The sequence below is a fragment of the Chelon labrosus genome (assembly GCF_963514085.1).
Source record: "Chelon labrosus genome assembly, chromosome: 11".
Taxonomy (NCBI): Eukaryota; Metazoa; Chordata; class Actinopteri; order Mugiliformes; family Mugilidae; genus Chelon; species Chelon labrosus.
The window spans coordinates 26537338-26553455 of record NC_140344.1 but is presented as its reverse complement, the minus strand read 5'-3'; the positions used below and the strand labels follow the sequence as shown (position 1 = coordinate 26553455).

Below are 16118 nucleotides of genomic sequence, written 5' to 3'. Positions count from 1 at the left end.
GAAGAGGGACGTGTCCGTCCACCAAGCTGATTATTACATTATTGATGCAGGTAGGAGGGATAATAACTAACCTGTTCCTGCTGGTCTTGGCTGCCTCTGACTGGACTGTGATCACACGAGTTGTTTTGCCGGCGGAGGCCACAGGAGGCTGCTGTTAATAATTAAACGCTGCCGTGTCACCGCCAGAACAAACACTCAATCACACTTCTCCCTCTGTCGTCTGGTTTCTCTCTCTCTCTCTCCATCCACAGGAAGCAAGGTTCTGCAGCTCCGGCGCCGGCGTCACCCGGCTCCAAGTCGGAGAAGAAGTGCGTCCCGTGCTGTCTAAGGCACAAGCGTAGCATAAAACGTGTCGGCTGAGCCAAGGGCCAAACAACCCTGAAGAAACCAACTCACAAACCCAGCAAGGACTCTCCCAAGTGATATGGGAGATCATCATCATTAAACAGAGTCAGATTCATTTGGAGAGCGGGCCGTGGGAGGATGTTGGAGGACGCTTGACTTGGGGCCCGTCAGGAGGGGACATTTGTTTTGAGACAAGGAGCTACAATTGCCTTCCTTCCTTCTGGAGTGTTGTTTTCTTTTTTTTTGTGTGTGTGTTGTTGTTTTGTTTTGTATTTTTGTATTTCATTTCGTTCTCCAAATAACACAAGGGCTTCCATCTGATTGCCTCATTGTTCACCTTTCCTCTTCATTAACTTGTTTGTTTGTTGTGTTTTCAAGAAGTAATCAAAATGATTGTTCTGATTATTTTTTTTTATTTAACCTTTATTTAACCAGATAAAAGCCCATTGAGATCAAGATCTCTTTCAAAAGGGTGACCTGGCCAAAAATGATGTTAACCTCTCAAAGAAATAAAAACCACCAAAGTACCAATAAAACATGAAGAAACAGGGTCTTGAAAATGTTAAATGCCATGTTTGGTCAATTAAAATGAAAGCGTAATAACAGCTGACCCCTCTGTTCCCCGCGTGCAAGCGTTATATTTTTGGTTTTATTTCTTAAAAGTGCAATAAAGTTTTAAAGAATATGATAAAATTGTGATTAAATGTTCAGTTTTTTATGTGTGTGAATAAAAAAAGATTAAATATTAAAGTATTTCTCTTGGTATTAAGTATCTATGACCTAATTTAAAATTCTTTCCACCTCTTTCTAGATAAACTGTAACGAACTGGCTCTCTAAGTCTGTTTCCACAAACTTTAAAGTATGTAGCTTGGAGGCTAGGAAGCTAGGAAGCTGGGAAGCGCTACTATTAGCTTGGAGGCTAGGTAGCTAGGAACATAGACATATATACATAGACGCCGCATCGACTGTGGAGGGACGTGCCTAAAGCGCCGCCATCTTGGTACAGGGCTAGCAGAGGCAGCGGTGCATGAACCTACGAAGGAAAGAGGTACTCCTCAATCTCAAAGTAGAATTATTCGCTGAATTTTGGACCGATTTCCAAATGTATGATTTGTTAAAAACGTCACACATGTAGCTATGATAAAAAATATGGTTTTACTACCCAAATACAAATTCTACTTAATGTTATCAGCAGACTAGCTTCTGTCAGAAGATTGTAAAGAAAAGATGCCGGACTTCAACTGAGCGATTTATGATCACTTTTATTGTGTAGAAACACCATTCCTCCATAGATGTAATGCACTGTAGGAGTGAGTGGCCCTGTTCCAAGATGGCCGCCCTGTAGGCACGCCGCTCTAGTAGACGGCAGCGCTCAATGACGCGTCTATGTATATATGTCTATGGCTAGGAAGAGCTACTATTAGGTGGGAGGCTAGGAAGTTAGGAAGAGCATTAACTTGGAGGCTAGGGAGCTAAGAAGAGATACTATTAGGTGGGGGGCTAGGAAGCTAGGAACTACTATTAGCTTGGAAGCTACAAAGAGCTACTATTATCTTGGAGGCTAGGAAGCTAGGAAGAGCTTAACTAAACTAGTTTAACTAAACTACTCTTCAAATTTGTACACATTAATCTTTGGTCTTACAAAGGCCTCCTTTGAAAAAAAAACAAAAAAACAATTGGAAAGATGAACTTTGCAATGTTACAGATGACAATGACTGGGATAGTGGAAAAAAAGGGAAAAGATCACTCATTTATTCCTTTACGTCTATTTTGTATGCATTAATTCTGTTTGTAGGTATTTGTGGTATTTTATTTTATTTTATTTTATGCCCTGTGGAGGGTGTATTACTATCACCACCACACTTAAGATTCTGCTTGCCTTCCACAGCACTACCGCTGCACTGAGTGCTTCCTGATTTGCCGTTATTAATGCATTAACTTTGACAATCCTAATAACCCTAATTTATGAAAACTATAGACAGAGCTTTGTTTGTTTTCATTGTTTTCCCGTCTGGCTGCAACTTGACTCTTTTAATTTCTTCTAACAGCATCAAAAAAAAACCTGACATATATAAAACAAGTCCTGAATGTTTATTGTATTTCATTGCGCCTGTTAAGTGAATGAAAAACACATTTATCACATTTATTGTAAAACTATTTTAAACAAAACTCCTGTGTGACGCCTGATATTCAAAGAAAACGTAATCAAAATAGTGTTTGTAGACGTCTACATGCAGACGACCGGGGATCACATGAACCAAACGAAGGTCAGTCATATGGAAAAGTACTCACTTTAAAAAGGGTCACATGGTCTTGTTTGTTTACAGCGCAGAATTACTAATTTGCAGACTGGAAACTACAGCTCACCTGTACATCTGGAAGTACGGATTACCAGGTGTGCGTGGGGTAGGTGGACAGTAGCCCCTGCTGAATGTTTCATGACCTGCATGCGAGTGCATACGTACGCATCAGGGTACATGAACATGAATGAGGAGTCGGGTTGTTGGACAGGAAGCAGGAGCTCTGGTTTCTATACAGGCAGGAAGCTGATACTTCAGAAGCTCACACACAAAACAACAACTGATGACGGTGACCTGTAAGCTGACGAAGATATGATACTAAGACTAGACAAGCATTCCCGAAATCTGCTGATGGTTGACTGGAGTTAACTGTCACACGCCCAGGGATCGTTTTGAAAATGGTATCATTACACCGATTGTTTGCGAAGATGGATGAACCCTTCGTGACGTCACCTATGTTTCCTTAGCTCAGTGTGGAGTCTCGGGACATCATTGTCTTGGCAGTGTGTAGGTCACAGCGTCTAGGTCCCTTCTCAATGGGGTTAAGGTCTGGACTCTCTGGTGGCCAATCCATGTGTGAAAATGATGTCTCATGCTCCCTGAACCACTCTTTCACAATCTGAGCCCCATGAATCCTGGCATTGTCAACTTGGAATATGATCCATTGATGGAATAACCTGGTCATTCAGTATATTCAGGTAGTCAGCTGACCTCATTCTTTGGACACATAATGTTGCTGAACCTAGACCTGAGCAACTGCAGCAACTCCAGATCATAGCACTGCCCCCACAGGCTTGTACAGTAGACACTAGGCATGATGGGTGCATCACTTCATCTGCCTCTCTTCTTACCCTGATGCCCCCATCACTCTGGAACAGGGTAAATCTGGACTCATCAGATCACATGACCTTCTTCCATTGCTCCAGAGTCCAATCTTTATGCTCCCTAGCAGATTGAAGCCTTTTTTTCCAGTTAGCCTCACTGATTAGTGGTTTTCTTAAGGCTACACAGCTGTTCAGTCCCAATCCCTTGAGTTCCCTTCACATTGTACGTCTGGAAATGTTCTTACTTTCACTATTAAACATAGCCCTGAGTTCTGCTGTTGTTTTTCTTCCATTTGATTTTGATTTGATCAACCAGGATTTTTTTTTCTGACCACATTTCCTGGAAGACGATGGTTCTCCACTATCCTTCCAGTTTTTAATAATGCGTTGGACAGTTCTTAACCCAGTTTTAGTAGTTTCTCTGCTTGATGCATGCCAATGATTTGACCCTTCTCAAACATCTTTCCCACGACCACAGGATGTGTCTTTAGACATGGTTGTTTAAGAAATGAGAAGCTACTCATTGCATCAGTTGGGGTTAAATAACTTGTTGCCAGCTGAAAGATAATCACCCATGCAGTAATTATCCAATAGGAGGCTCCTACCTATTTGCTTAGTTAAATCCAGGTGTAGACTTTTCTTTTGGCCAGGAAGAACAGAGCAAAGAGAGTGAATATGGTTCATCAGGTTTCCTAAAGCCATTGCCAAATAAGCAACACATTATTTTAAATAGTGGGTAACTGATTATAGTCATTACTACAGACTTCAGACAGAAGGACACGCAATTGCCGACCTATTAGACAAACTCATCAGCTGATTGGTCGCGTCCACTCTCATTACAGAGGCTCGGTGTCTGTTCAGTCATAACACAGAGTGCTGTTGTACGTTTCTTTCGTCAGCTCGTCAGCAGCTGTCAGCACGAACTTCAGCGGAACAGTTTCGTCTCGGGGTTTAGTTTTCAGCCGGAGCTACGGTACATACAGTATGGATAAGGGTTTGAGGTTACAGTTAGAGGTTTAAATGAGAGCGAGTGGAAAGAGTTTCACAGATTTTACATCAGTCTGTACATTTAAAAATTCTACTAAATAATCTCTGTCAAATCTATTTCATTTTCTAGAGTTACTTTTTAGGAATAATTTAAATATCTGAATATACAGTCTCTTGTTTAATACGCCACCTTTTGATGGTGATCAAGGTATCCTAGTTGATTTTTCTATGGGTTCTTTTTACCAATAAAAAGATTTTAAATCCTTGCTGGCAGCACTTCTGAGCCAAGAGTACGTAGTGTAACCCCGGGTTCTATGAGTGTAGTCGTTTCACAGTTTTAAACCAAAGACTAGTTACACATATAACTCTAACCAGATTTACATAAATATAAATAAATCATTATATTAATGAAAATATTTAAACCGTGCCTGTTTAAGAAGAAAACTAATATTATTTATTATTTTACAATAATCCACTCCACTACAAGAAACTGTCAAAAAAATGGTTTGAGGTTAAAGGCTGAGGTGAAAATATATCAAGCCATTTTATGTTGTTTTATATGTTTTATATGTAATAATTTTACTTAACAAATGTATTTCTCTCAAATATATGAGAGATATTTATATATCTGTTGTTTTTAGGAATAACTCATTCATTAAAGGATTTTAATGATATCCCTTCTTAACTCTGGAAGTAATTTTCTGCACCTTGTCTGATTTATAATATAAAGAGTATAAATTTAAACTCATTAAACATATTTCAATCCTGATCAAGGTGTCCTAGTTGTTTTTTTTATCAAAAATATTTTAAATCACTAGTCAGCAGCACTCCCCTGAGCCAAAATATATGCACTGTAACCCCGGGTTCTATGAGTATAGTCGTTTTGCTCTTTTCCCCACAACTATAGCCAGATTTACCCTAATATAAATAAATCTTTATATTAATTAAATCGTTTACAATATACAATATACATACACTCTAAACAATCACAGGTAAAAAAAAAAAATGGATACACGGCACAGGCGTTCATCTAAATAAAAATCATTTATTTTTCATTAATATCATTATTATTATTATATCATCATCATCATCATTCTATCTAGAGAGAGTCCACCATGCCACTTTCAGATCTGGAGTAGTGCTAAGACGCCTGTCTTTCTGTTGAGGGGTGGGTAGAATGGGTGAGGGTAAAAGGGGGGAGGCAGACAGATGGATGGACGATCAGACCGGGAGGGGAGGAGGGGGGAGTCGGGGGGGGGGGGGGGGGGGGGGCTCGTACAGGGTCACACTCCTGTTCATTCTCCATGCGGATGCAAACAAATACGGGGTGATATAAAGGAGGGATGGGCGAGGGACTGAATTGTCTTTGCTGACCTACATGAGACTGAGCTTTGGGGGGGGGGACGGGGGACGGTGGGGGACGGGGACAGCAGCTTCAAGCTCATTGGTCAGGTTGCTGGACAGGGGACCAGGACAAGCCAATCACAGACTGATACAAAGGAGGAGGGTGTATGTATAGGTGTGTGTGTCTGTGTGTGCGTTATGTTCATGAAGGTGTGCTCGCTTGTTTGCACTGATTGTGTAGATGTGTGTGTGTGTCCGTATGCACATATCTGTGAGTGTGTAACTGGTCAGAGTTACTTTGATCCATTGTCACTGTACACTTGTCAAAGTTACTGTCACAACCGGGTACAAAGTTGAGGTAACAAACATCCTTCTTTCTTCCACTTCTGCAAAAAAGACAAAGAAAAAGACATGAATGAAAATAAATTCATCTAATTATAGCAGCTCACATGGCAGTAATGGTAATTAATTTTATGGTTAGTAAGAAGTGACAAACCGTTACCTGTGTCTCATCGCGCTGTAGTGTTGCCACTGGAAACCATGTTGTTGTCAGAGTTGGACAGAGACTGCTCCTTTACTACAGGATCTGCAGGAGAAAAGAGAAACCACATCAAAGTTTAATAATAGTTTAAGTTTAATAAAAGTAGATTATGAATCTTTAAGGTCTCTGGAGGTAATTTAGGTTTCTAAAACTGCCAACATTGGCGCGTTATCTATCTAGCGTGAAGTACTGCCGGCGCTCACAGAAGTACGGGTGCTCCATGGCCTCCGTGGCCGTCAGCCTCTGCTGGTGGTCGTAGCGTAGCAGCTTGTCGAGCAGATCCAGAGCCTCGGGACTCACCAGGTGCTGGTTCTCCGTCTGCACAAACTGTTCCCAGCGCTTCCTGCTCTGCCTGCAGGGAAGAAGAGCAACAGGTTAACATCACTGTAGCTGATAACACCACCAGAACCAGGACTACGACGGTCTCCTCTGTTTCCGAGCTGCATGTATTACGTTAAACCGCTGTTGGTTGAGTGCGAGTCATAATTTGGGGAAACAAGATATTTAAGAACAAGATGTGAAGTCTTTCTTTCTTACTGAATGCACACAATTTAAGTTATTTATCCATTTATCTCTGCTATGATGTATGAAGTCACTTACATAGCTTTTTCCTTTTCAGTTTATCATTTATAACAACTTTTTTTTGAAAGAATGAGGCAAACTCCTCTTCCACAGATCACCCCTGTTGAGTAGGAGGTCTTTAATGTGACCCAGGACTCATTGTGGGTTCACACTACCAAAGGAAGGAGGTCAAATGAGACCAACTAGATGTGGTCTGAGATCAGATCGGTCCAATGTGTCCTGGATGCGTTCACATCTTTACTTTAAGCTCATTCAGGACGGATGTTAAAGCAAAGTTCGAATGGGGCCTAAATCATGCGAGTATTTGGTCGTTACAGACTCTAGTCATGTGACTAGAAGCCACTTGGATGAAACGTCTTCAAGAAACCCAACAAGTCCAGTTATCTTTGTTTCGGCTCTGTTTTTAGTTATGATCTGGACGACCGAGAACCTATCAGGGATCCTTTAATCCTTTATTCTGATTAGTCTGGACTCACTGTCCCAGCAGGTCTTTGAAGCGTGGGTCCAGTTCAATGTGGTATTTCCGCAGGTAGCCGAACAGCTCGTCCGTCCCTAGGACCTTGGCAATTCTCACCAGCTAGAAAACAGAAAACAAATTGTGAGAGTGAGAAGCTCTCTGGTTTGTGCTGCGACAACAGCGCCCTCTTCCTGTCGCTGCTGTGGACACCTGAGAGTGAGATAAAGATCCGGGATGCACATCCAGGTCGTCTCCGTTACATGTTTAGGATGTCGCGATTAAGTGGGGAAACAGGACGCTGCAACGAGCCCAGCGACGCAACACGTTCTCATCAGTTTCTTTAAGTGAATGTACATTTTCTGACATTAAACCCCGGTGCGTTTGTGTACCTGGTCGTAGTTGTCTTGGCCGTGGAAGAAGGGCTCTTTCTGAAATATCATACTGGCCAGCATGCAGCCCAGGCTCCACATGTCTAGACTGTAGTCGTACATCTGCAACACAAAATCATCAAACAGCACTGCCGATGATGAGACACAGGCGTCTACATTATCCACAGCGGAGGAGAGTCAATGAGTTGCCTGGTTTCAGGTGGGTGGGCGTTTGTTACCTGGTAGTCCACCAGGAGCTCGGGGCCCTTGAAGTATCGTGACGCCACCCTGACGTTGTACTCCTGGGACGGGTGGTAGAACTCTGCCAAACCCCAGTCTATAAGGCGTAGCTAAGAGAACAACAAAAACATATATATGCATTTAGACACTGACGCAAGTTTCGTTATATAAAACTATATTCAAGATACAAGGAGAACCCTGAAATGAGGAGACTTTGTATAAAAACGGTTGCAATTTTTTAACATTTCATAGGATATTTTAAATCTAAACGTCTGCACTTCAACTGCATCTCAGTTGTTTTATTTCAAATCCAACGTGGTGGCATGCAGAGCCCAAATCATGAATACTGTGCCTGGGCCTAACTGTACATCATACATCCAGCACCTCAGCATCCTGGTCTATATATGCGCCGTCCTGCAGGGTAAACTGGGTTAATGCACATCTGTGTTAAGCTGCTGCCCCCTGCTGGACGACGTGTTCTACTAGATTCTGTCCTTTTTTCTTTTCAGTGCCTGTTTTACGACGTTTCAGACTATATAGGGCACCACCTACCTTTCTCAACTGGTGGTCGATCATCACATTGTGGGGTTTGACGTCACGGTGCATGATTCCCATACTGTGACAGTAGTCCAGAGCCTGGCACACACACACACGCACACACACACACAAACAAAACAATGATGCAGATCAGTGTGACGTCTTTAACTCCTGGGAAGCTCACCAAGAACAGAGTGGGAGATTTTATTTATTTATTTTTTTGCTCATTAGAGCTGGGCTCAGATTACAGCGTCTTCAGGCCAATTTGTCCCGATTCCCAAAATATGAGCTGTTTATAGATCCACTCCTAAAGGTGTGGACACAGAGAACTAGTGCTACTGTTGGCTGGAAGGCTGAGAGGCTAGGAAGAGCTACTATTAGCTGGGAGGCTATGAAGCTAGGAAGAACTACTATTAGCTGAGAGGCTAGGAAGAGCTACTATTAGCTGGGAGGCTATGAAGCTAGGAAGAGCTACTATTAGCTGGGAGGCTATGAAGCTAGGGAGAGCTACTATTAACGGGGAGGCTAGGAAGCTAGGGAGAGCTACTATTAGCTGGGAGGTTATGAAGCTAGGAAGAGCTACTATTAGCTGGGAGGCTAAGAGGCTAGGAAGAGCTACTATTAGCTGGGAGGCTATGAAGCTAGGAAGAGCTACTATTAGCTGGGAGGTTATGAAGCTAGGAAGAGCTACTATTAGCTGGAAGGCTATGAAGCTAGGAAGAGCTACTATTCGCTGGGAGGCTATGAAGCTAGGAAGAGCTGCTGTTGACTGGAAAGCCAAGAAGCTAGAAATTGCAATTAGCTTGGATGAACTGTAGCTAGAACGTGTCATTAACTGAAAGGCAAGGAAGCTATGAAGAGCTACTGTTAGCTGGGAGGCTAAGAATTTAGGAAGCGCAACTATTAGCTTAAAGGCTAAGAAGTTAGGAAGATCTACTGTTAGCTGGAAGGCTAGGAAGAGCTACTATTAGTTGGGAAGCTAGGAAGAGCTACTATTAGCTGGGAAGCTAGGAAGAGCTACTATTAGCTGGGAGGCTAAGAAGCTAGGGGGTGCTACTGTTAGCTGAGAGGCTAGGAAGCTTGGAAGAGCTACTATTAGCTGGGAAGCTAGGAAGAGCTACTGCTAACTGGATGTCTATGAAGCTAAGTGGCGCCACTGTTGGCTGGAAGGCTAAGAAGCTAGGAAATGGTATTAGCTAGGGAGATATAAAGTAAGGAAGTGTCACTATTGGCTGGGAGGCTAAGAAGCTAGGAAGAGCTATTGTTAGCTGGAAGCTTATGTAGCTAAGCGGTGCAACTGTTGGCTTGAAGGCTAAGAAGGTAGGAAGTGCTACTGGGATGCTAGGAAGCTAGAAGGAGCTAGAAAACAAACATTGTGAAGTACATGTAAAATAAAGGTCATGTGTTCATGTAAACTCACCTTCAGTAGTTCATACATATAGAAACGGATATCGTAGTCTGTCAACTTCTGGTACAACTCCTGCAGGGAGAAAAACTAATCTGGATGAGGAGCTGCAGCTCAAACGGATTAAAATACAAAATACAGTGAAAGCAGGGAACATTGATTGAGGAGAGGTGGTAACAGTAATGATTGTACCTTGAAGTCTGTGTTATTGATGCATTCAAAGACGAGCGCTGGAGTTCTGGACTGTACCGACACCACAGACAGACAGAGAGAGAGAGGAAACGCAAAATCAAGTCAGAATATAATCAAAATAATCAAAGGACCCCCAAAAGAAAAGAGCAAGTATTGATTCAATCGCCGATTTGAAAAGCTCCGTCAACGGCAGTGAACCCAAACTCTGTCCCGTTTGATTTGAATTTTCTAACCTCCTGTCATTTACAGGAACAAATAAACAAAAAGGACCCTGCAGGGTTCCCACTGCTGCACTGAAACACGTCCCGGCTTAGTCAGAGCGCTTCCGTGGCCTAAAAATACTCTTCCTTCTGGGTTTGTTGGCGTTCTCCAGCTCAGAAAAAGTTGTCCAATAAAGGTTTATTCAGTCGGGTTTTCAATGCGGAAAGCAAAACCACAAATCTGAGACATTTCAGGATGAGTGAAGATAGCGTTAAAGGTGCAGTTCCTCAAGTGTCCACTAGACGCTGCCTCTAAAAGTGAGTCAATCCTCGTAGATGTTGAAAACAGAAATAAACACATTTACAGCTTTAACGTTATGTATAATTAAGGTTGTGGTTGCTTTGAGCGACAGGTGGGAGTTCACCTCTTTGACTTTTTCCAAATTAGCTGTAAGTTAACTGGGAGTCAGGCACGGCCAAGATGGCGGCGGCGGCGGCAAGACGGCACGCTGGGCTTCAAATCTGCTCTTCAGTGAACCCAGGATTACTATAATTAAATAGATTTTATCTATATCACAGTATAATTAAATAAAGTTGAATTTATTGCAGAGTTGCTGTATTGATTTTTAGATACAACCAGGGTGCCTTTAAAGAATTAAATTCTCAAATTAGTTTTACGGGCAACACAGTGGCGTGGTGGTTAGCACTGATGCCTCACAGCGAGAAGGTTCTGGGTTCTAATCCAGGCCGGGTTCTCCAGCTTCCTCCCACCGTCCAAAGACTGATTCTAAATTGGCCGTAGGTCTCTGTGTGTGTGTGACCTGTCCAGGGTGCACCAGCTGGGATAGGGTCCAGCCCCGCCTCACTGGTTTTGATTCGACCAAAAAATAAAAAAAATTAAAAAAAATATGATTTGTGCAAATTAATTAAAGCACACACTGAGTAATTAATTATTAATGATAACTGCCATGTTGAGTCCGTCTCTTGGGAAAGAATCCGGGCAACAAATGAATAATTAACAATAAAGAAAAGCATCCTCTCTGGCTGCTCGACTCGTTAATCCCTCTATAACTTCACACATATAACCCACACTTAACATTTTTCATGGATTTTCTCAGTTCGCCTACCACTGGGTCTTTGACTGTGTCCACCAGTCGGATGATATTGGTCCCTCCTCGCAGGTTCTCCAGTATCTTGATCTCCCGCTTGATTTTCTTCTTCTTGACCGGCTGATTTAAACCAAAACCAAGACAGACAAAAGACAAGGTTTTAGCCGAGAGCTTTCAGAGTGACGGCAAAAATCACATCGAGATTTAAAAAGGCAGAGGAGTTTTCCACCGTCTTCTCACTCCTGATCCTGAACGTGCTGACGCTGCTGCTTCATTCCTCAGCATCAGGAATCTGTCTTTAGTTTACATTTTAACGAGCGACGCCTCCAAAACCTCGTTTCATGTTTTTTAGGGAACAGGAGAGTAATAAAATCTGCCGTGGAACAGATGAGTGGATGAGGGTCTTTGATAAGAGGTCACGTTAACTGATGCAGGCTAGACAAGAAGGGCCTGAATGTAATGATCCATCTATTACAAATCTACGCTCACTTGCCAAAACATTAGGTACGCTAGTAAAGATGCATCTCATTATAAAAAGTCCTGCAGCAAATATTTGTTTCATGTCTGTTCTAATCTCCAGTTTATGTTGAAACAGCGTCAACTTTATGACGATTGTCGAGTGTTTCTATTATTTAGCCGAGCCCACTGACTGAAACAGGGATGTCAAATTATTAGGAACGCGTGTCAGTGCAAACCACAAAATGAAAAAACACAGTTGAATCAGCAGCTTGCTCAGTTATTCTGAACTAATGCTGAAAACCAGAACCTTCATGAAGATAAGATTCAGAGATTCCATTAGCATACGTTCACTAGTGTACCTAATAAACTGGCCAGTGAGTGCATAGCTGCTTAATATCAGTCTATGTGAAGCTATTGTGAGCATTTAGTCCGTAAATAAACCTTTCTCAGACTTTTGACCTAATGAAAAACGTATGTATGTGTGTTCATTTTATTTCATCTATTTAATTATTTGGCATAAAAATAAATAAGGCCCCCTCTGGTTCGCCGCACGTCGCAGCACATCAACTAAACATCCGCATCCCGCTGGCAACAACATTTTTAATCTTCCACCGGGATTTCCAAAAGCAGCGGGGAGTTTGTTCGCCGGCTTAACAGCGGGGGGGGGGGGGGGGGGGGGGGGGGGGACGCAATTAGCTCCAGATCAGCAATTAACAGACTGACCCAGATCTGCAGTGATTGGTCGATCGGCAGATAATTAACACTTCTTTTAATTATTATTTTTTTTTTTAACCATTTTGATTATTGATTAATGCTTTAGGTCATTTGTTAACCAGAAGAAATGTCAGTGTTGAAAAACTGTTTAGACAAAAATAAATAAATAAATAATACATTTGACTTTTATTATGTTATTATTTTAATAGTATTTAACTATTTTTTTTAAAAAATAATCCAAAACCTAAGTATTAAATCAATCATCATTTAATTTTGGATTTTTATTTACCAATTAAATTAATTTATTAATTAAAAGTATTCATTATTATTTTACACTTTTTGCATAAAAAAATAACTGAATAAAATTGTTTTTTTTGGAATTTTTCTGAACTTTGCTTTTTATTTTTTATTATTTACAGAACATTAAGGAATATTATTTCTATTATTGATTGTTTTTGCTCTATAGACAAACCTCCCGTTTTAAATCTCCTCTTAAAACTCACTTTTATCTTTTCAGTAACTCTTTAATCATTTATCGTCTTTTAGGTTCATGTAAGAGACACCGACTCTATAAATGAAGATATTAACATTACTGGGTTAAATTATTAATAGACATTGAATGAAATGTAAGACTCTTACTTTTTTTGTTGGACCAAAACACAAAGATATATTCAGTTCACTAAAGCAAAACTGGAGAATTTAGACCTCGGGAATGTTTGGCATCTTTTTTCCTCCACAGACACTTCAAAGAACGTTCTCGACCTATAATTTATAACCGTTTCAGCTGCACTTTGATGCAAAATCTTTCAAACGCGCACACATACTACTGTGATTTATCCGAGCACGGCGGCCTTCAAACAAATAAAACTCACTAAATCTTATTTTTATGGCTTTTATATAATGTTCATTTTATGTCGAAATAGCGTGAAAAAGGTGGCAATTCAACTGTACGATCATTTTAGGCGGATGTAGTAGCCCACTGACTAAAATGGGGGTTGCCAAAATAATAGGAACACGTGCCGTTACAAGCCACAGCCTCCAAAATGGAAAAACACAGTTGAATCTCTCAGTTTATTTTAAACTAATCCTGAATATCAGAACCTTGACTTTGATTTCATGAAGCTAAGATTTAGTGCAGGACTGTTTTATTAAAATGCATTCACTAGTGTACCTAATAAACTAGTCAGTGAGTGTACAGCTGCTTAATCTCAGTCTATGTGAAGTATTCAGACCTCATATTGCTGACACTGGCCAAAAAAGAAAAGAAGTTGCCACCAAACAAACAGGTCACACACACTAATATTTAGCTGGAGCCCCATGAATCCTGACATTGTCATCTTGGAATATGATCCATTGATGGAATAACCTGGTCATTCAGTATATTCAGGTAGTCAGCTGACCTCATTCTTTGGACACATAATGTTGCTGAACCTAGACCTGAGCAACTGCAGCAACCCCAGATCATAGCACTGCCCCCACAGGCTTGTACAGTAGACACTAGGCATGATGGGTGCATCACTTCATCTGCCTCTCTTCTTACCCTGATGCCCCATCACTCTGGATCAGGGTAAATCTGGACTCATCAGACCACATGACCTTCTTCCATTGCTCCAGAGTCCGATCTTTATGCTCAGTAGCAAACTGAAGCCTATTTTTTCCAGTTAGCCTCACTGATTAGTGGTTTTCTTAAGGCTACACAGCTGTTCAGTCCCAGTCATAATTTAATTATCCAATAGGAGGCTCGTATCTATTTGCTTAGGTTAAATCCAGGTGGCGACTACACAGGAAGTGTGTGTACACTCATTTGCCAAAACATTAGGTACACTAGCAAAAAATGAATCTGCACTAAAACCTCCGTCACGACTGCTCTGATGTTCAGTTGATGTCAAAACACGTGTCGGTGCAAGACAGTACAATTCAACGGCACTACAGACCACATTTTAAACAAACGGTGAACGCCAGGTGGTGAATACAAGATTTAAATGCGTTTGGAATGATTTCAGTGGTGTACCCAATGCTACACGCTGCAGCCAGCTGCTGCAGGAACATTCCTGTGCGTGCGCCCGGCCGCTCACCTTCAGGATCTTGACCACCACCTTCTCGTTGTTGGTGATGTTGATGGCCTCGAACACTTCGCTGTACTTCCCTCTGCCCAGCTTACGGACCAGCTGGTAGTCCTCCTGGTTGCTATAGGGACAGACAAGGGGAAGAAAGAAAAAAAATAAAAATTAATTTGTAGGATGCAATTAAATCAGTGTCTGTTGCTAGGCGTTCTTGTCACCGAGATGAAGGGATGGAGAGGATGTTGCTGGAGCCAGAAGCAGCAGAAGCAGCAGCCGGGGTGAACGTGGGGACATGGATGGAGGTAACACGGGGGAGGTGGAGGTGGAGGGAAAGTGTCAGACAGCAGGCTGGCAGACTGAACCACCATTGTGTCATCTCTCAGCTCCATGTGTAATAATAGACACCCATCTGCCACACTTTTCCCCCCCTCCCTCCCTGCCTCCTCTTCCTCCTCTCTGCCTCCTGCACAGACACATCCTCATGCAATGCAATCAAACCAAAAGCTGCAGCAATCAGAAAATGTCCTCACTTCCAGTTGGGTACGTGGGCCTCGTAGTCCCAGTACTCCCGGGTCTTCAGGGTGTTCACGTCTGCGTACACACGGGACTTGCTACCGGCCACCGGACCCGGCATGGCGAGACCCGGGGACGCTTGTCAGGGGATGGGGGGGGGGAGGAGGCTGCTGGATGGTGATGATGGTGATGGTGGTGGTGGTGGTGGGGGTGGTTTGGATGACGGTACCAGCTGGAGAGGATGGATGTGTGGGTGTGAAGTGGAGCTAAAGCCAGCTAGCTATCTTGCAGAGAGGAACCAGGATGAGGAGGGCCGGGGGTTCGCTGCAGTCAGTGCCCGCCGAGCAGCGTTCCTTGGTGGGATTGCGAGAGGCAGAGGAGTCGGTGCCGCTGGTGCTCGGGGGGGTCTTGATCAGAGCAGCCGAGGTGTAACACACGGGGACGGGGAGGCATCGGGGCGTGTGCTGAGGTAGAAAAAGAAACCCCCGCCCCCCTCCCCAAAAAAAAGGGCCACGGAGAAGCTGGTTTTAAAAACTCCGGGGAGAACGGTGCTCCTCTCTCTGTGTGTGTGTGCGGGCCCCAAATTCCAAAAGGAAACGGGCGGGCTTCCGTCCTGCGCTAGACGATGGACGGCCGGGGAGGGGGCATGCCCTCGGTGGTCTCCAGGGTTAGCTATCGATCAGCGGCTGATGTGACGGATTGGTGATGGGGGAGAGAGAGAGATAAAGAGAGAGGGGGGCGGAGTGGCGAGAGAGAGGAGATCGATGTTGTTAGCTAACGTTAGCCGGCGATGCTACTTCAGCGCGGAGATGTCGCACCGACGGGGAGCGCTCGGCGCCGTGCACCACCACCATCGGCGTAGCCCGCGTCATGTGCGAGCCTGCCAGTGCGGGGAAGCGGCGCCTCGGAGGCCCGGTGCCAGGCGCCGACGGAGGGG

The 16118-nt window shown here is 43.0% G+C and overlaps 1 protein-coding gene across 2 annotated transcripts; it reads right to left on the bottom strand.

Moving 5' to 3' along the window:
• Positions 1-5483: 5483 nt before the first annotated feature.
• csnk2a2b (casein kinase 2, alpha prime polypeptide b) lies at positions 5484-15340 on the bottom strand. 2 transcript variants are annotated; one of them, XM_084554935.1, is made up of 12 exons: positions 14887-15069; positions 14681-14792; positions 11451-11552; positions 10124-10174; positions 9947-10006; positions 8542-8625; positions 7989-8099; positions 7771-7872; positions 7401-7501; positions 6546-6694; positions 6304-6387; positions 5484-6187 (listed from the first exon to the last, which is right to left on the bottom strand). In XM_084554935.1, exons 1-11 carry the CDS (start codon positions 15042-15044, stop codon positions 6311-6313), a joined length of 1107 nt encoding a protein of 368 aa, XP_084411061.1. In that variant the 5' UTR covers positions 15045-15069; the 3' UTR covers positions 5484-6187; positions 6304-6310. The 2 variants fall into 2 exon arrangements, with proteins under 2 accessions (XP_084411061.1, XP_084411062.1); XM_084554936.1 differs by lacking the exon at positions 14887-15069 and adding an exon at positions 15199-15340 and having other exon boundaries at positions 5486-6187.
• Positions 15341-16118: the final 778 nt, after the last annotated feature.